Here is a 22,052-nt window from a genome sequence, read left to right as displayed (position 1 = left end):
GTCATCTATGGGAATCAACTTCTTTAAAACTACTATTAATGTTGATGTTTTGACATCTTCCCATGAATTACAAATGGCATCTAGAATGGTGAATGTTTTCCAGAAGGTTTTCAATTTACTTTGCCCAGGTCCATCAGGGGAATTATTATCTATGGCTGCTGTAGCCTTATGAATGTATTTCTTAAATAATAAGACTTTGGGATGCCTGGGTAGCTTGGTCAGCTAAATGCCTGATTTTTGTCATGATCTCAGTCTGAAATTGATCCCTATGTTGGGCTCTCCACTCAGTGGGGTGTCTGCTTGAGATTCTCTCTCCCCTCCTCCCATACTCTCTCTCTCTCTAAAATAATAAATACATCTTTAAAAATAATCAAAGAAACAAATCAATAAATAATAAGACTTCAAAGTCAAGGGACGCCTGGGTGGTTCAGCAATTTAGCTCCTGCCTTCAGCCCAGGGTATGATCCTGGAGTCCCACATCTGGCTCCCTGCACGGAGACTGCCTCTCCCTCTGCCTGTGTTTCTGCCTCTCTCTCTCTCTCTCTCTCTCTCTCTCTCTGTCTCTCGTGAATAAATAAATAAAATCTTAAAAAAAAAAAGACTTCAGAGTCAAAATTTCTGTTGATCCATGGACTACAGAGTGGATGTTGTGGTTGTAGGCATGGAAACAACATTAATCTCATTGTGCATCTCCATTAGAACTCTTGGGTGATGAGGTGCATTGTCAATGAGCAGTGGTATTTTGAAAGGAATCTTTTTTTTTTTCTGAGTAGTAGGTCTCAATGGTGGGCTTAAATATTCAGTAAACAATGTTGTAAGGACATGTACTACTACCTAGGTTTTGTTTTTTCACTTATAGAACATAGATGAGTAGATTTCACTCGCATGATTCTTAAGGGTCCTAGGATTTTCAGAATGGTAAATGAACATTGACTCCAACTTAAAGTCACCAGCTACATTGGCCCTAACCAGAAAGTCAGCCTGTCCTTTGAAAGTTTAAAGCCAGGAATTGACTTCTCCTCTCTAGGTATGAAAGTCCTAGATGGCATCTTCTCACTATATAAAGCTATTTGTCCACATTGAAAGTGTGTTGTTTAGTGTAGTTATCTTCATTAATTATCTAGCACAGAGCTAGATTTTCTGGATAACTTGCTGCAGCTTCTACATCAGCACTTGCTTCATCACCTTGTTGTGGAGATGGCTTCTTTCTTTAAACCTCATGAATCACCCTTTGCTATCTTCAGACTTCTGCAGCTTCTTGCCTCTCTCACCTCTCTCTCTTCTTCTCTCCTTCTCTTGCCTTCATAGAATTGAAGAGAGTTTAGGCCTTGCTCTGGATTAGGCTTTGTCTTAGGAAATGTGGCTGGTTTGATCTACGCAGTCCACTAAAATTTTCTCCATATCAGCAATAACACTGTTGGGCTTTCTTATCATTCATGTGTTCAGTGAAGCAGCACTTGCCATTTCCTTTAAGAACTTTTCCTTTGCATTCACAATTTGGGCTGTTTGGTGCAAGAGGCCTAGTTTCCAGCCCATCTTGGCTTTCATCATGTGTTCCTCACTAAGCTTTAACATTTCTAACTTTATATTTCAAGTGAGAAATGTGCAACTCTTCTTTTTACTTACAAACTTTTAATCAGCCTAATGTTAATATCGCTGTCTCTCAGAGAATAGGGAGGCTCAAGGAAATGGATAGACATGGAGGAAGGCTAGTCAGTGGAACAGTCAGAACAGGCACAACATTTATGGATTAAGTTCATCATCATCTGTGGGAGCAGTTCATAGAGTCCCAAAACAACTACAATAGTAACATTAAAAACTGCTGCTTACAGATCACCCTAACAAATATAATAATAACAAAAAAGCTTGAAATACTGCAAAAATTATCAAAATGTGGCATAGAGACACAAAGCAAACAAATGCTGCTTTAAAAATGGTGTCAACAGACTTATTTGATGCAGGGTTGTCAGAAACCTTCAATTTGTAAAAAATGCAGTATCTGTGAAGTGCAATAAAGCAAACTACAATACCGATGAGGTATACCTATTGTTGCTTCTATTAATTTTGAGGGGAAAATACATGAGTAGTTTGTCCACACAATTTGCCAGTTACTCCTCTATACTAAACCTCTCACAAAAATGAGGCCCCCAAACATTTTTTTTAGTTGTAGAAATATTGTTTAATATTATTTATTTAAATCTCTTATTTCTCCCATCTTTTCTCTTTTTTCCATGGTGAGTGGTATTTCTTTCAGTACCCAGACAAGTATGCTGCTTTTGCTTTACTTGTAGAAGAACAAACCAAAGTATTGAAAAGTTATTAAATTGTTTGATTTTTGTTTAATGAAAAGTATTTTTCCCTAAATTAATGGGACATTTCCTCCCATTTAGCCTAGATCGAGTTTTAAACTTCAATGAAAAGTATTTTTCCCTAAATTAATGGGACATTTCCTCCCATTTAGCCTAGATCGAGTTTTAAACTTCAATGAAAAGTATTTTTCCCTAAATTAATGGGACATTTCCTCCCATTTAGCCTAGATCGAGTTTTAAACTTCACTTCCATCTGACCAGCACATTTTTATCCTCCCTCCTCCAATTCCTGTTATGTCAGTTTTGTGAATGTCAACTGTTTGTCTTTGTACTTAAACCTTTGTCAGCTCTGGAAGGAGGGTTCCCCTCCTCTATTGAACCTATGCATTGCCCCATTTCTTGTCCTTGTTACTTTTGAATGGGTTTGAAAAAATGTTCTTCAAACTGTAAGATGCTATCCATAAATGGGTCATAAAATCAACTAAGTAGGTCATAACCAGCATCGTATAAATAAAATAGAATTACTTAGAATAGAATAAAGTAGAATAGAATAGAAAATATCAGAGTGCATCTCACAGGAGGGATAACAACTACACTGTGAAACTTTTTTATCCCCCAACTGTAAGAAAGAAAAAAAAAGAGACTGTGCAGGGTCTCAAGATGAAATATTTTTCTTACTATTGGTCATGGTCAAAAGCACTTGAGAAACACTGATTTTAAATGCTGGGACTATGATATCATCTCCCCTACATGCCATTGCTGGGGATTTAAATTCCTTAAATTTCTAAATATATCAGTGGTTCTTGAATTTTTATGTATTGATCTTTTTTATCTTTTCAAATAATCACTACACCCAATTTGGGGCTGGAGCTCCTGACCCGAAGATCGAGTCACATGCCGTACCAACTGAGCCAGCTAGGCACGCCCCTGCATAGACTTCTTTTCAAATCTGGTAAAATTATGTCTCTTTTTCCAGAAAGATGCACTGGAACACAAGCTTAAAATGTTGAGTGTTGCTCATATAAGCTTAAATTAAGGTCTGCTGCCCTAATGATTACTATTATTTGGAATATGTTCCCAAATTCTTGAACTTTTCATTTTATCCAACACTTCACATTTTCTTTTTTAAGATTTTATTTATTCATTCATGAGAGACACAGAGAGTGGCAGAAACATAGACAGAGGGAGAAGCAGGCTCCCTGCATGAAGCCAGATGTGGGATTGGATCCTGGGACCCTGGAGTCAGGACCTGAGCCAAAGGCAGACACTCCAACACTGTGCCACTCAGGTGCCCTCACACTTCCCATTTTCACCCATACAGCCTCACATCTGACTAGTTGATGCAAGTTTCTGTGCTGTCTTTATGTCTTCTCTTCCTCTTATCTTCATAACCACCTTCTTGCTATTCTAAGCATAAGAAACTTTCACATTCAGTTCCTGTAGCTGGACCTCTATATAGTCATCCTCTCTAACACTCTCTAAAAACCTGTCTCTCCAGTGTTGCGGGCTATTTAAAGTGGAGTGCATTTCTGCCCTCTCTTTTCGTGTGCCTTCCTTTTCTTTGTCCTGAATTTGGATATGTGTCTATTTAGAATGCAGCCTGATGGGTAATGAGCAGCTTTGCACGCGCCAGACGTGTTCTGTAAATATTGTTCCTATAAAGAGTAGTTATTTATTCTTCGAAACCAGCCATCCAATCATGTAGATATGCATTATTACCGAACTGGCATGCTGAAATTCCCAGGAGTTTGACAAAATGAAAACAGGTTGTACTTGCTCCTCAAATCCTAGCAATGGTTAAAAACTGCATTTTCATGCAAACATAAATTACAAATGGAATTATGATAACTGATTACCCCCCCTCCAAATGCACACAAATCATTTGTAATCCTGCCCTGGAGTGCTGTATAGTTGGCTCATTGCATATGCTCACGGCGTTTGTCAGTTCTATTCAATCACCGCTACTTCCCATGGCAAAGTGTACAGGGGCATTTAGAAAACCAGTATGTCTATATTTCCCTAAATCTACTATTAGGGTGTAGAATCGTCAGTGCAGAGCACTGCTGCTTCACAATAGGAATAATCCTGAGTGTGTATCTTCGTTTTATTCATCTTCAATTTCTGTTTGACAGAATTTCATGCTGCTGGAAGATGTTACATTGACAGCCGAGAGATAATTTCCGTTTTTAATCCAGAGAACAAGAGCCACTTGGGAAGTGACTATAAATGTCCTCTGGGTGTCCCAGAGATATGCCTCATCCCTGTGCTGGAAGGAACACACCTCTGGGAAGGAAACAACTTTGATCAGTAAGTCTCTTTGGAAAACATTAAGAGAAATAGATTTCATTGATTCCCCTATGAGTCATGGGTCTGAGATAAAGTAAGCCCTTCCATTTCTAAATCAGCTTTCAAGTGGCAGCAGCTCTGTCATTACTTCCAGGCAATAGTTTCCAGTGAGAAACTGAGAGTAATGTTTCCAAATAAGCCTCTCTTTTCTTTCAGTATAGCCTTTTAATAAAGGTGTCATAGGCCTTATTTCCAGCACTTATCCCAGCGGGCTGTACCTGGTAGATGCATTGTTAAAGATGTTGGACAAGCTGGTTGATGCCTAGGTCTTCAGAGCTAGAGAGTTCTTCTTGGATCAGTCCCCCTGACCTTCTTGATTTACTTAAGGATGGAAGCTTTATCCTATAATTGAAATATCTTCTCAGGGCCAGCCCTCCTCAGGCTCAGAAAAATGACAGTATAGAGACTATTTCCCATCTTTTCTGGACCAGTGGGGACAGGGTCCTTTTTCTATTGGCAAATTGCCAACTTCTTACACTCCTTCTATGTCAATTAGTAACCTATCATCTAAGATATTACAGTGTATATTACGTGTATGGATACTTTGTGTGTGTGTGTGTGTGTGTGTGTATATATACTTTATAACATCATATATTACTGCATACATACATGTATGGATACTTTATGTGTGTGTATTTTTATATATATATATATACTTTATAACGTCATATATTACTGTATACATACATATATGCACATATACACACATACGCATGTACACACACTAAATTAAGCTAAAGGTCATTGAGGGCCAGAATCCCTTTTTATTTATCATTTTTAATATATATGTATATATATAGCACACACACCTACACACACTATACTTGTCATATATACTAACATAATTTGCCATGTACACAGCATATCTATTACATATGTATATATATTTGTCACCAATGTGTTTATATATAAATGTGTGTGTGTGTGTGTATGTGTGTGTGTATCTAGAAGCCTTCAAAGTCCAGGATTTCTTATATATCCTCGTGTCCCATTATCTAACCCTATAAATGATACATGAATAAATTCAAATCAATTCAATCAATAAGTATATATTATTACCCATTATGTGTCAGGTTGCGCTATATTCCAGGAATACAATGTTTACTTAGATATTTTTTTAAAGATTTATTTATTTATTTATCATAGACAGAGAGAGAGAGAGAGAGAGAGAGAGAGAGAGAGAGGCAGAGACACAGGAGGAGGGAGAAGCAGGCTCCATGCCGGGAGCCTGACGTGGGACTCGATCTGGGGACTCCAGGATCGCGCCCTGGGCCAAAGGCAGGCGCTAAACCGCTGAGCCACCCAGGGATCCCCCTTTACTTAGATATTTATTCACACATTTTTATAGTATATGTAGAAAGAGATTTCAAAGCATTTCTGGAATTCACGGAAGGAACACCTAAATCAGATATGAGGAGATCTAAAAGAGCACAACATAAAAAGTAATTTTTAACTAGGGTCTAAGAGCCAAGTAAGATTTAGCAAGTGACAGATTGTTGGGGACACAGGCAGGGATGGAGAAGATAGGCATGGGAGGGAATGTTTCCACAGATGACTTATGACTGAGAGAAAAGAAATGTACAAGATGACTCTTTTAGTCTTAATGCCAGAGGCACCGAAAATAATTTTTTAAGGATTTTAACAATGATCATCCATTTTAAATTTATGATCATTGAAGAAAGCCTCACTAGATTGTCAGGCACATGGTGACAATGTAATCTGCCAGGCTGTGGGTGGTGAGTGGTCCTGTCCATACAAAGTGGACAGATGGGACAGATGACAATGGATAATGCTAGTGAACTCATGGCACTCACAAACAGGTCATAAGTGTATCCAGTCATTTCTATGTTGTGGTGAGTATACTAGAGATTGGTTAGTAGTTCTTCAAACCCATTTCCTTCTGTTTCTGGGCACAGAACTGTTCTGGATTTCCCCAGCTTCCTTTTCATTTGGGCCTACGTGGACAATTCTAGACAATCGAATATTGTCTAGGATATATGCTGTTTTCAATGCTAGTCCGTTAAAACCTGTCTCCAACTTCTCCTCTTTTTCCCTGTCAGCAGGATGTCAGTGCTCAGGGAACTTAGAAACCCTGAGTTAATAATGAGATAACCTGCATCAGTCCAAATACCTGAACAATTGCTTGGTTCCTCCTGCCTACTGAGCATTTCAGGGGCTACGAATAATTTGTATTATCTTAAATGACTAAAATTTCATGGTTTTTCTATTATTATACCTAGTATAACTGTGACTAATAGCGTGACTATTTCTTCTTTTGTTTTGTTGTGTTTTAAATAATCATCATCTTTTAAAATTACAGTCTGGAAAAATTTCAATCCAGAATAGATCGGGCTCGAGATAATCCTAAATACTACAGTTAGCATAGTGGTGGTAGGGCAGAGTTCTCACAAGTGTTGCTAATAACTTAATTACTTCTTTAAGTGTCTTTTTTGGTAGGATATAAGCCTTATTATGCAAAATTATTTTATTCATCTTTTTATTTAAAATGTCTGGCATGACGATTACAGGTGATCCACAAATATACATGAAATGAATCAAGTACTGGATAAGCAAGGTGGATATGTAAGTGGGAGTCCAATCAAACAAAGGTCTTATTAACTATGTTAAAGACTTTGGACCTGATCCTCAGGGCAATGGGGACCCACTGAAGCCACTGAAGATTGACAGTAATCAGATTTTATCTTTGGGAAGAACAGTATAGTCAAAATAAGCTTTTCCACCTGAAAAGGTTTAAAACAAATTAAAAAGATCACTTTGGAGGCTCCTATAGTAATCTAGGTAAGAGACATGCTGTTATAGTAATCTAGGTTAACATGCTGTTAACGGGCTCATGAATGTAGACAAGAAAATGCATTTAAATATATCTAGAAGGAAGAATTGACAGAACTAGATGACCATCTAAATGGGAAGCAGTAGACTTGATAGAGTAGGAGAAGACCAGGATGACCAAGTGGGTGGTGCTGACATCACTGAGATGGGAAGCCCAGGATAAGGAAACAGTGGGGGAATTTACTCAATGGTGATTATGCTTTTCTCAACATTTGGGTTTTGCACATGGTAATCTCTCCCTTAAAATGTTCTAAAAGTAACCCCATTCCTCTTACCTTTCCCTTCAACCCTGTTATTTGCCACTTGTTTTGTTTTTTTCTTTTAACCTGGATAACTTCTATTCATCTACTACATCCCAGATTAGACACCGTTTCCTGTGTGAAACTTTCCTAGGATCCCCAAGATAGGATATGGTGCTTTCTTAACATGCGTGCATTTAACATAACATATTATTCACCTGTGTACTTTTCATTCTACACTTCTCCACTCAAAGCTAATGGAAGATAAGAACTATCCCTTGATATATGGTCCCCAGCGACCATCATAATGCCAGCGTCAGAGTAGGGGCACAAAAATTAAAATGTAAACATGAATAAATGAATGAATGAATGAATGAGCGAGGGAGTGAAACAAATAATTTTGAAGGGCACAATATTGAAACCAACTAATAACATTTGCTTTCACACTGTCTGTTTCTCTTTGAGATTTGCAGCATGCAGTTAGCACAGATGGCCATGAGATTGCAATACTGTCTACATATTTACTCTCTTCCTTCCCTGCTCTCATTCTCTCCCCACTCCCACCCAACCCCCCACCAGGAATGGTCTTGAATCACAAATGAGTCCACTGTTCCCTTAAGCATCTGTCTCTGATCACAGTGTGAGTCCACCAATCTTGTAATAGACTCCACGAGTGTTTTCCTTGGGTTAAAAAACTCATCAAAATTAATACTAAATTGAAAATGGAAAAGTTCATAAAAGGCAGCTGTTGTGTAAGGAAAACATGATTTCAGCCTGGAAAATAATAAGTTCTAAAGTTTCTCTATTCTCCCAAGTACTAAAGAATGAAAAGAGGGGGAAAGGTACACCCTCCCATTCCTACCTGTCAAATACAACTAATCTAATGTACAAACTGATATAAACTTGCTTTGTTTGTATTATGAATAAAGCCACCACTCTGAAATAAGTATAGCAATGAAAAAAAGAGCTATATATTTGAACGGAATCCTAGTGGTCATTGAGTTCAATAGCAATGGGTCTGGATGAGGACACAGGACAATTACATAGAAGGCTCACGCAAGGACATCAGCCTTGTCACTCCAAGTGTGGTCTGCATGCCGGCAAAACACTGTTTTTAGCTGGGAGCCTGTTAGAAATGCAGACTTTCAGGCCTGTCCCAGTTCCTACTGAATCAATCTGCAATTTAAGAAGATCCTCAGGTAATTCATATGGGCTTGAAATCTTGGGAGACATTGCTCTAAATCATAGCCTACTAAGTCAAAGTGCCTACTGAGTTCAAATGAATTCATTATAAGGTCACTTTAGAGTTTATTACCCTGATTAAGACATTTTTGATACTGAAAAGGGAGTATTAAAAATAATTATAATTGTATATACTTAAAATATTTGGTTATTAAGAAATAAGTTAATTCAAATAAAAATGGATCTATGTAATAGTTATAGTCATGAGCCATCTCATGTAAAGTAAAATTCTCTCAAAATAGAAATAAAACATATTAATGTATATTAAAGAAAAAAATCTTTACATTAAGCTGAATATTAAAATATAACATAAGTGTGGGATTAGATAGACTATGAGACACTATGTTTACTCTAAACTTGCGTTTACTTTAAAATAGATGTAGTACAGATATAAGTATAGAAATGTATGTATACGCTGATTACTATAGATACATATGTCCTACCTCTATCTGCTGAAATGGTCTAGAAGCAGTGATACCCTGTAACAACAAATGCACCTAGTCTCAAGATCTCGGCTTCTTAACAGCATTCTCCAATAAGAGGAATGAGGATCTTTTGGAGGAAAGATGAACTCTAGGGCTGGATGAAGGAAAATATGAGTTCTATAGAAATGGGTCATGAAATTAGGCATTCTGGGGCGTACTGTATCTCACAGTGCCAGATAGTAAGGAAGTTGATTAAAAAAAAAAAAGGCTACGCCCACCTGAAAGGGTTGCCTATGGCAAAAGCTAGAGCAATCTGAGCAATGAAATAATGCAAGCTCAGTAATCCTCTCATTATCCACTGGGGATACATTCAAGACTCCCAGTGGATGTCTGAAATCAAAGATAGTACCAAACCCTATACATACTATGTTTTTCCTATATATACATACCTGCGATAAAGTTCATTTATAAATTAGACACAGTGAGAGATTAACAACAATAACTAATAATAAAATAGAACAATTATAACATTATACTATAATAAAAAGTATGTGAAGATGGTCTCTCTCTCAAAATATCTTATCGTTCTGTACTCACCCTTCTTTTTCTTGTGACGAAGTGAGATGATAAAATGCCTGCATGATGAGATGAAGTGATGTGAAAGACAATAGTGGTAAGCTACTACTGATCTTCTGATCTTAAGCAGAAGGAGAATCATCTGTTTCCAGACCCTGGTTGACTGTGGGCAGTTGAAATTGCAGAAAGTAAACCTACAGATAAAGAGAGACTACAGTATGAAGTTATAGGACAGAGAGCAGAATAAAAGTCATAAGTTCATACTGAACTTATGAACTTATACTGTTCATATTTGTTTATACAAATGACTGGATAAATACATAAATGGAGGAGAATGGGTGGGTTTTCATTTGAGAAAAATTGTAATAATCAATGCAGAAAGAATGAAATAGAATAAAGATTTATACCACAGTAACAGTTGCTGTAGGCAAGACCAGTCCTGAATGCTGATCAGTGGGTGAAACTTTCAAGAGAAACAGGATGTATGCAGAGCCTCAATGTATCTCCCCACAAATATGTTTAAATTATATAGTGGGTTTTAAAAAATATTTTATTGATTTATTTGAGAGAGTGAGAGGGAGCACGAGCTGCAGGAGGGGCAGAAGGAGAGGGACACATAGGGAACCTGAGATCATGACCTGAGCCGAAGGCAGATGCCCAACCCACTGAACCGCCCAGGCACCCCCATAGTGGTTTTAACATAGGTCCACAAATGTTTTGATACTTCTCCCTTCAGGAAGTAGAATTTAATTCTCTATTCCTGGAATAGTGACAAGATTTAGTAATCATCTCTAAGAAACAGACAGCGGAAAGAAAAAAAAATGGTAATTTTATAGTGGAGAACTTGCCATATAAAACCTCAGTCAAGTGGTCGAGCTTAACATCACCAGTGATAAACTGGGTTTATATCAGGTATCCCAGTGAGAAGCATTTTACCTTTCTGCTATTCTTCCTCCAAATCTCTAACTCCAGGCCAATCAAAAAACTCAGACAAACTCAAATCAAGGAACATCCTACAAAGTACCTGGCTGGTAGTCTTCAAAAGTGTCAGTCATAGAAAAAATATATAATATATAGAGTATAATCTCAGAAATTGCTAATGAGATACTTCCATTTTTCTATTTTTAATCAAAATGTGCAAATATGTTGGCCCATGTATCCACAGAAGGACTATTTTTGTTTAATTTAGCTGCCTTCTTTTGACAAATATACTTTAAAGCAAAATTATCAAATAATCCGTTTCTTGTTTTTTGAATATAGATAATAGAAGATCATAAACCTTCTTCTTTCATTCCCTTGCAATAGAAAGTAAAAATTATCCAATTACAAATAGAAGCTCCAACAAAAAAGCATTCCCCAAAATTGAGATAATACAAAATGCAATTATGGAATTTAAAAACCAAATCTTGGACACTGTTTTAACTCTTAACATTTAACAAATTTAGAATCTTGATTTTGTGTGATAAATTTTATGTATTTTTGTTAGCTTCTCTGCAAACATTTGATACTACATTCATTGGATATATTGAATAAATAATTTCAAATTGTTTTGATTTAAATGCAAACAAAATTTAAAGGAAGTGGTAAAAGAAAAAAGATAAATACCACTATACAACATGTATGTGGATATACAAAATATTTCTTTAAATTAATAACTCAAACGTTTCTAAAATCTGATTATTGATGAGAAGCAAGAGAACTTGAGTAAGGCAATGCAATGATTGTTTTGCATTCAACATAACTTTACCATGAAAATCTTGTTCAATTATTCTAAGGATATGTATTTACATATATATACATATGTATTTAAATTAAATTAAATTATTAATTAAATTAAATCAATTAAATTTAAGAGTATGTCTCTATGTATTTCAATTTCCCCACCTATGACATCTATTTCAATTGGTAGGATGTTGTAGCTTATTTTGAAAAATTCTAAATTATATGTGGACTACACCAGTTTCAATAATATAGCTTAGTCATCTGATCAAAACAAAAAGCCATGCTTTCCAGAAGAATACATACCTTCCATGGCTGTACATATTGAATCATAATCTTCAGGCCCAATCATCTATAAATAATGACTAAATTTGAAGTGAAGGCTAAAGACTCTTAAGCAGATTTATGTGATTCTGTTTTGTGTAGTTTATTATATCTCAACAGCGTCCTTAGTGAATGAAAGGTGTCAAAAAATAATTTGAGGAATTACACATTCATTATCTAGCTTTTCTGAGTAATGCAAACTTTAGTTCTTTGTTTTTTACATTAAATATGATATTTTTGTTTTAAGAATTTTTCTGTGAAAATGACATGTTGCCACATAAAAATGTCATCAAACAACAAAATAGATACCTGTATATTTATATCATCTCTGATCATGTGCTACATGATAAAACCAGAGTAACTGGAGCACTCAGACTGTTATCTACCTGTACCTTCAACGATGAGATAACCACCCTTCTACTTGCAGTATATTCCATACCAGAACCAGTAATTCTCACATTTTTTCACAGACCTCATCACCTGATGGGGCTTTGGGCATCTTGGTGGTCAGAGCACAGTTATATCCAACAGTATGCAGAGGCAGTAGCTCCAAAATCTCCCACAACCACTGAAATGCAGAAGTATTAAGTTGTTCCTAGCTGCTTCTAGGAAATGTGCTATGAATAAGCAAATGTGTTTTATCATAGAGTACCTTTGTGCTGTCTTTGAAAAGCATGTGTTAGCTACATTGCATCTGGAAAAGAGTCAATGCAAAGGACAGGTTACCTCTGATTGATTTTCAGCTTTAACCACACGTTAGAGAGAAAACTTTTTACTGGATATGAATATTTTGATGCAATTTTTGATAATAACAATACTTATTATGAAAAATTTAAGATAAATTCTAGGCCGGGCCAGAAATGTCCCAGGCAGAATGAGACAAATGGTTATCCTAACTCAGGCAACTCTAGTGCTGGTAGGCAATAAAATGGTGCCTGGCAGACCTAATTATAAGGAATTTGGCTTGTGATAGAGTGAGTGAGATCCAAGAAGGCCTCATGGAAAAGGATACCAAAGGCTTTAAGACAGACAACTGAGCTCAAGACTTAGTTCTACTGGCTCTGTCCTTTGGGCAACTCATTTAACTGCTCTAAGCCTCAGTTTGCTCATTGGTAAAATAGTAACTGTAGTATTGATGTGGCAGGGATAGGACTGAGCAACACTACATATGTGTAGCATCACATTCCTCTGAACTGTAAATTAAATTGAGTCTGCTCCAAGCCTCCATCCACAAGACTGACAGGGAATTTAATCGGAGTATTATGAGAGCTCCCTCCAAATTCCAGGAGTAGAAAAGATTATTACCCATGACACGTGAGAAAGACTCTTAATTTCTGGTTCAGGCTTCAATTCAGAGCATATGTGGATGCTTCTTGTCTGAGTCCTTATGTAATTGAAAAAGACACATCTGTTGCCTTTGTGCTAGGAAAGAAGTAATAATTGAAGGAGCTAAACCATCACATCAGCTAGAGGGAATGAAAAACTTAAGTGGAAGGATTGGCTTTGACCAAGATCAGGGACAGTTCATCCATTGTAGTAGGAGGAAGGAGTCTGTGTCCACACAGGTGTGTCTTTGAGTGTCTTGGTATGAACATCTTCCTGTTAATTTCTTTGTCTTAAACTTTCTGCGTTCCTCTTCAAATATTTTCTTACAATTTCTGTGTTGATCTTCATTCTTTGTTCCTCTGAATCATCTCCTCTTTCTAAACAAGCCATGATGATGAGTATACATTCTTTTATTTGTTATAAAGTTTATGTCCCTGTTACTAATTTTAAAAGACTATTTTCATCACTGTATATTTTCCATAAGTATAACAACATTGTATTTTATTTACTTGATTGTTTTCTTGAGGATCATTGGACCATGATGGGGGAAAAACGTTCTGGATTTAGTGAATTTCATACATTCACATCATCTGCTACCTACGTATGTCATATGTAGGAAGTGGAATTATTGATCAAAGAAGTGTTGTGAAGCCAAAAGCTCTGACACTTTTCTTTAATATAAAGATACAAATCATTTGAAATTAATATATTATTTGTATGCAAAATGGGGCTCCTAGATTCTTGAAAAGTTTATTTTCTTTCAATCCTGTGCATTCTATTAACATACTGAGCAAATTCTTTTTTTCTAGATAGTGCTAAAGTAAACTTTCGCTTAGCTAGTGTCTGCTTTTTTATGATTCTCTGAATTAATAAGGTTTACCAAGTTCTAGACAGATATACTGCCTCATGCAGGGTTGTTATCAAACTCAATTCTGCCTCATTACTGGGTTCGGAGTGATCAGTGGAGACTTCTTAGTTTAGATGCTATATTCTTTATGGATATCATCGATGTTTGTTAATAACATTCATGTCTCAATCGTTCCAGGAGATTTACTAGTTCGGGGATGACAATTTCTGCTGTGTTGCTACACAGTTGTAGAGTCTGGCTGGGAGCCATAACAAAATAAAATTCTGTGGTTTCAAGTCACCAAGCTGGTGGTAATTTGTTACGGCAGTCATGAGAAAATAATATGCTCCTTTTTCTCTACCTCCAGACATTGTTTGATTTAGGCTTAAATATATCAGAGAGAGAAACAGTAGCTGGAATTTTAGCTGCATGTCCTAGTATTTTCCTTCTGGTTTAGTAGAGAAAGGAACATGATGTGGAGAGGTAACCTGAGAACAAGACTCAGGTCTCTGGTTCTCCCCTATTAGCTTTGTGACTTCAGGAGCTTAAAGTCTGACCTTAGTTTTTGCCTGAAAATGAGAGGGCTCCTCCTGATTAAAAGATTTGCAGATATTGTTCACAGATTCCATAATGACTTAATTTTTAGTTTTCATTTCAATGCTAAAACATACATATTGAATTATTTTTAAATTATAGTAGTTCTAAACACCAAAATGTGTTATATATGAGATAGCAACGCTTTGAAGACCAATTGAGTATTCAGTTCTGCTCCCAGCTTAATTTATTTCAATGTTGACCACAGAATACTGCTTTCCATCCCCTCTAAATTGAATTCAGTGACTTTCAACCGTGGTCAGAGATTAACAGAGAATACTCTAGAGTTGCTTTGCTAAAAACCCCTAGAAATCCAGGCCCACCTTCAGATATTCTGATTTAGTAGATTTTAGTGTTTCTGTAGAGGATTTAAATGCCACAGACAATCTGAAGAACTGATATAAACTGTCATTCTTTTTATCACCCTTCCCCCAGACCATTTGACTGGGGCTAATATTCTGACCTAATGTCTAGTTGAACATAGAGTGTTTCCATCAGTGAGAGTTGAAGACCTTGAGGCTTCTCTTTGATTTGGTCTTCAATATCTGTTATAATGTAAGACTTACCTAAACTTGTCCTTCTTTATTCACTCGGTGTGGGCTCTAGTCCCACACATAGTCCCCGTGTGGACCATCATTGTGGCCTTCTAGAAAATCTCCCTCTCTCTAGCATCCAGACCTCACACTTCATCCTGTCACTTTTCCTGAACACAATTTTCACTTCATGACTCTATGTAAGAGACAAGGTACCAGGCAACCCATAAACCTCAGTCTGGCATTCAAGGGCTTGTGAGACCATATCTCTATTTATACCCTTGTTTTCTTCTACTTCCCAATCTGAGCCCTCTTCTTTTGAAAAGTTTTACTCACTCTTCACCATCACATCCTTTCATGCTAGCATTTACAACTGATCTTCATGTGTAAAAATATTGTTTTCTTCCTCTGTCCTCTCCAGGGTCTAGCTGTGATCTGAACATCACTATTTCAGCCTCTGTAATTGATTTTATTCTGTGAATGACTATTGGAACTAATTTTCAACTATACAAACAACATCAGAAATATTCTTTTGGGTATAGTACATAAATATTTCAGGGCACCTAGAAGGTCAGGTAGTGTTCCTCACCATTGTACTCATCTTACTAGACCCTCCCTTATCCTCACAATCTTTCCCAACTCTGTCATCTCATATCAATTTCCTCTTTTTCTTTAAAAGATTTTATTTATTTATTTGAGAGAGAGAGAACAAACACAAGCAAAGGGAGCAGCAGGCAAAGGGAGAGGAAGAAGCAGGCTCCTTGCTAAGCATGGAGCCCAATGCAGAGCTCCATCCCAGGACTCCAGGATTATGACCTGAGCCAAAGGCAGATGCCTACCTAACTGAGCCAACCACAAACCCGTCCTCTTTCTCTTTTTATCTTTCCACTTAGTCTCATTCATCCTTTGTACCGCATCCTAGTTTGTCCCTTAGTGTGTCCCAAAACGGCCACATACTAGAACCACTCGGACAGATTTTTAAAAATACAGATTCCTAGACAAGACTTTTTCTTTAGTTGATCTCATGTAAAGCTCAATACACCAAAAATATATATACACTGGCAATTAAAAAATGTTCCCTAAGTGATTCTACTGAAGGAATAGGGTTAAGAAGCTCTGAACTGAACCAGAGTATAAATTCCTTTAGGGAAGCAGTCATGGATTATACCTCTGCCTTCATCCTCAAAATAGAGGGGAGAATCCCAAGTGATTGATAAAGATATGCTGACTTCCTTCCTTCTTCTCTGTGTGTCTCAACCTTTTTTCTTTTTCTTTCTTTCTTTCTTTCTTCTTTCTTTCTTTCTTTCTTTCTTTCTTTCTTTCTTTCTTTCTTCTTTCTTTCTTCTTTTCTTTTTCAGAAAGAAGAGGAAAAAGAAGAGATGCAGGGGGGAGTCCTGTTACAAATATCTAATCCTGCCAGTTCCCACCTGAGAAATGCACAGGTCCTTATGAACATCCTGTGCGTCCCCAACACTCTGATGCTTCAAGAGACTCCTGAAAAACTCTATTAAGCTGATCAGTTCTGTGTACTTCATTGTTTAGTCACTGACTGAAATGGAAGATCTTACTGAAGGTCAAGATTTTACACTTAAAAATAGTAATTCTCGACAAGCAAATGGAGAAATGTTGATGACGTAATAGTTTTTTATGTTTTGTCACAGAATTTATGTTACATTTGGGCTAGCACCTTCTTATGTTCATTATGTTACCAAATCCGATATGGGCAAGTAATAGCACATCTTAACCACAGATGAGGTAATTTTCTCTTCAGATCAGGATGTTTCTAAAACTGCAGTAGACTGCAGTCTGTCTTGATGCAGTCTGGGTGCCATCTTGTCCACTGACCCACACCTCAACCCCTTCTGGATATCCCATTAGGGCTTCCATGACCTGACTCATGTTGTCTGTTCTCCATTCCCCGTCAATATGCAAACCCTTGGGGATCCCTGGGTGGCGCAGCCGTTTGGCGCCTGCCTTTGGCCCAGGGCGTGATCCTGGAGACCCGGGATCGAATCCCACGTCAGGCTCCCGGTGGATGGAGCCTGCTTCTCCCTCTGCCTGTGTCTCTGCCTCTCTCTCTCTCTCTGTGACTATCATAAATAAATAAAGAAAAAATATTTAAAAAAATATGCAAACCCTTGGAATGTACAAATGAGATAGGTCATTTGCAAATTGCAGGCATGAAATTTGTATGTCTTTACTCATCAGAATCACTTGGCTGTATCTCTTCATACCTCTCTCTCTGGTAAACTTCATTTAAAAGTTGGGTGCATTTGATCAACATTTGTTACAATTCTTGTGCATAGGTTTTGCAAGCTTTTCAGACACAGGGAATTGTTTTTTTTTCTGTGCTACAGTGGTGGTGGTTGGGGGGTAGAGAATAGAAAGACAGTGCTCATTTTACAAAACTGTAATGGAAAAGTTTTCTAGTTCCACAGTTTGGAGTCTCCTGTTCATTTTAATACAAGTTATATTAATTAGGTGCATATAATGGTCAATCTATGCTTTTATTGATTTGCCATCATGTTACCACATATATGCACACACACATATATAGTATATTCAGCTATTCAGTGCTATTTTGAACCTATTCTCATAACTAAGACTTTCCTTTGTATTTTAAAGAAAAAAAGTATGCCAAACTTCTCCAACAATCTGGAATTTTATTCCATCCATATACATGCATAGTAACAACATTTGTTGAGAAATTATTTCTATCAGAAGTAGAACATTATCTTTGTGATCACCAGGTGCAGTATTGCTACTCTTATATTTAAATAGATCTTATATATGAATTAAATTCATACTTGCAGCATTGAGTTTAGGGTTTCGATTTAGACTGTGCCTTTCAAAAGATAAAACTGATTAATACTACCTCATTACTTACAATACTGCTTCCAGTAATTTTGTTCATTCTTTATAAAGTATTGCATTTAACAGCAAAGGTTTAAAAATTGAGACAGCTGCATCAGCGAAAGAAAATACAAGTACTATACAAGAAAAAAATTGCCATCTTCATTTAACATACATGTTTAAGATTAAGAAAATGGACAGAAACATACAGCTACATACAAATGCAAAGCCTAGTGACTAAGAGACTGTATCTGCTAAAATATAAAGTGCAAACAGAGCCTGATTATCCAAGAATTGAAATCTTAAGGCGAACTTATAGCACGTGTATTTAGAACATCTTTGCAAGTTATATTTTAGCATCTACATATATCTGCAACAGCATAGAAGAAGAAATCAAGATACACGAGTGCTTTTGAAGCTATTTCTAAAATGCTTTTCTGTATTGTTCGTGACTATTTTCTTTAAAAGCTACTATACAGTGCAAACCATATGTGCTACACAATAACTATACAATAACATTACAAATGACTTTAATATAAAGTTTTTAAATAAAAAATAACATAACCACAGCTATGAATACTGCTGGTAAAATAAATTAATTTCTTTTTGAAAATGGCACCAATAATACACTTTACTAATGGACTGTAATGGAATTACACCTTAAGTCTTCAACTCGGCCTTAATGAACGATCTCCTGATTGCCCAGATGTAATTCAAACAGCTTCTGTTTTTGTTTTGTTTTTTTTTTGTTTGTTTGTTTTTGTTTTTGTTTCTGTTTCTGGACTGGGTAGAACAACATCCTAAGACACGGGTACCAAAGGTGACTGGTGTCTGTTCATGAAGTCATCTCATTTGACGTGTTCGGCCGCATGTGATGAGCAATAAAACTTCTTGTGGGTTATAAAGTTTGAGAGGTTGTTGAACTGAATATCACACAGCCGGCAGTATTTCCCACTGGTGGGGGCCTGGGCAGAGCCATTCACGCCCTTTGCTATACTAGACAACTGTTCCTCGGCCGAAGGAATGGCAGGCGACACATTCTCGTTGGTGGCTAGCGGGTTCTCAGCGATCCAGGAGGGCGACTTGTGGCCATCTTCGTGCTGAGGGTTCTGGGAAATGTTCTCCTGCTGCGGGGGGGCGGCGGGTCTCTCCTCTTGCTTCAGTCCCCCGTTGACGATGACCAGGCCTCTGTTCTTGGGCAACAGCGGCAGGGAATCCTTCTTCGGCCCCGCACAGCCGTTGGAGGAAGCCAGGCCCTTAGGAGATTCGCTTTCCGCATTTGTGCTTTGCTCCAGGTCAGTGTTATGGATGACGAGGGAACCAGAAATGTAATCACTTGGCTTTATTCCGTAATACGGAGAGAGCTGGTCAGCTCCTTTTGCCTTCTTTATTGCTCCGGGGTAAAGGCATTGGGGAAGAAACAAGTGTTTGTTTTCTTCCTTTGTGGCAATGAGCTGAGCAGCTTCGCTAAAGACTTTCAGGCCCTGCAGGGTGGCCAAGTGGGAGGAAAATAAGTTTCCGTTGGGGGAAGGCTGCTTCAGGTTTCCGTTTTTCTCACACTTTATGATGCTCCTTTCGTAGCTGACGTCCGGGCTGCTGCGCTCGCTCTCTGGATTCGGGAAGACTTTGCCGTCCAGCTGGCCCAGCTCGCTCCGCTGGTGTGCCGTGACCGGGCAGAAATTCTGCTTGTGGGCCAGGTAGTTCTCTACCTTGTTGAAGCTGATCTTGCACACGGTGCACTCGTGGTAGTCCAGCAGCCTCTTGGGGGACGTGGTGGTCCGCTCAGACTGGGACAGACACTTTTTGCTCAGGTCTATGGGCACGTCCATCTCTAGGCAGGAAACGCTGGAATGAGTCGTGTCACATTTGGAAACGGGGACACATTTGCTGAGCGTCAGAGATGTTTCCAAGTGCTTTGAGACAATTCCTGGAAAGATGTCACATCTCGGGTGGTAGCACTCTCCGAGCCCTTCCGTGGGTTCTTGAGTGGAGGTACAAGGATTGCTGAGGTTGGCCACGTCCAGAAATCGCTGTTGGCCCAGGGGAGGCCTTTGCTCCTGCTCAGGTAGGCACATCTCATACATCTTCCTGCGCTTGCGGGTACGCATGGTTCTCTGCATGGCAGGCACTTTGTTGGAAGCAGACCTCTTTAGCGGAGGGTCGTGGCGTGTAGCACAATAATACTGTTTGTGGACCATGTAGGTTTCGTGCCGGCTGAAGGTAATATTGCAAGCTTCACAGGTCGTCTTATTTGGGTCACTCTCCCCATCCACCAAGGGGCCGCCGGGATTTTTCACATCGACAGGTTTTCCATTAATTTTATCATCGTTGCTATTAGAGGTGGACAGCTTCTTTGCTTGAGTGGAAAAGTCCTTGTCGTGGCCCTTGCCGTTTGGTCCAATTAAATCTAAAACGGTGGAAGAATTGATGCAGGATGTTTGAAGAAGTGGATTCTCAGAATCAGCAGAATGAGCAGCTGGGTTGAGGAGGTTTATGGAGGTTTGACCAGTGTTGGGGCTCACAGCTTCAGGCATCTTTTCCGAAACACCGGGGAACTCTGGGGACTTGGCCATCTGCTGCCATCGGCTGCTGCAGTAATGTTTTTTGTGCACTAGATAATTGTCCAAATTATTGAACGTTATGTTACACTCAAAACAAGTAGCCCCCTTGGGCATCAAGGGGCTGTAAATTACCGGAGGGTAGCTACTGCTGCCGTGCCTCAGTCGCCGATGTACCAGTTCAGACATCTTGGCTAAGATCTCTGAAGCTTGAGGGACCATTGTGATGTCTTGGGGAAAAGCAAACTGAGATAGGAAAGGGCCCACGGGGAAAGAAGGCCCAACATTAGGCTGAACTGGAGATGAGGCGAGTCTTGGACTAGAGGGCTCAGACTTTATTTTTGTGTAGGAAAAGCTCTGTTTATTTGTTGTAGGCTGTATCTCCGGTCTCTGGGTAGTGAGAAAGAGCTGAGTCTTTTTCTCACACTTGTCCAGCTCTGTGTCAGAGCTCGCATCTTTAGTCTGCATGGCCTTTTGGCTCTGGGGGAGTTCGCTTCTGGTCAACAAGTCTGGGGCTGGCTGTAGGCTGTCTTCGGTTCCACTTGGAGAGTGTTCCATATCACTTTCTCTGGGAAGTTTGCCTCCAGGGACATGGAGCTCCTGGTGCTGCAATAATTCCCTCTGAGTCTGGAAGCCGAAGTGGCAGTGATTGCATCGGAAGGCAGCTTGAGTGAGATGGGAGAACAGGTGTTGGTGGAAGCCGATCACAGAATCAGCAGTGTAGCTACAGACGGTGCATTTTAGACTAGCACCAGGGGGGAGGAATTCTTCCATTTTCACTCCTGGAGAGACATACAAAATAAGAATACTGAGAACCACATGCATTGTTTTTTTTTTTAATGATAAAAACCTTTACAGAGCAGGAATGAATTGAAATCTTTCAGAATCTCATATGTGACATTAGCTATTTTCTTGTGATACCTTTTGCCAGGTGTCATCAGGGTAATAATACCTCATAGTTTCCAGAGCACGTCCAAGTGTATTATCAGATCACAGTGGGACAGTCTTCATTGTCTCCATCTTACAAGTCAGGAAACAGATTCAAGGAAATCAAGGGAATTGATTATGGCATAAAAGCTATTAAATGAGGGAGCCATGCCCAAACCTCAGATTTTATAATTTCTAATCCAAGAACCTTCTCATTACAACTCTATACTCTACATTAGAAAGAAGGAGGCATACATTAGAGTTGATATTGATAACCTGTGTGCAAATCAAATAACCCTCTGTGCACTAGATTAGATATTTATTCAAAATAATCCAAGTAGGAACCATTTGGTAAAGTAATTAATAACCTCCTAATTTATCTTT

At 38.3% G+C, this 22,052-nt stretch overlaps 1 protein-coding gene across 3 annotated transcripts in view; it reads right to left on the bottom strand.

Annotated features, from left to right (window-relative positions):
* Positions 1–17,979: 17,979 nt before the first annotated feature.
* The window catches only part of ZFPM2 (zinc finger protein, FOG family member 2), a 456,593-nt gene continuing 452,520 nt past the window's right edge, over positions 17,980–22,052 (bottom strand). For all 3 annotated transcript variants that reach the window (XM_055314244.1, XM_055314245.1, XM_055314246.1), the window contains one exon: positions 17,980–21,523. In XM_055314244.1, coding sequence (XP_055170219.1) covers positions 19,032–21,523 — 2,492 coding nt within the window. In that variant the 3' untranslated portion in view covers positions 17,980–19,031. The remainder of the gene's footprint in view (positions 21,524–22,052) is intronic.

The sequence above is a fragment of the Nyctereutes procyonoides genome, unplaced genomic scaffold, assembly GCF_905146905.1.
Source record: "Nyctereutes procyonoides isolate TBG_1078 unplaced genomic scaffold, NYPRO_anot_genome, whole genome shotgun sequence".
Classification (NCBI taxonomy): Eukaryota; Metazoa; Chordata; class Mammalia; order Carnivora; family Canidae; genus Nyctereutes; species Nyctereutes procyonoides.
This window is presented reverse-complemented; position numbering and strand designations above follow the sequence as displayed.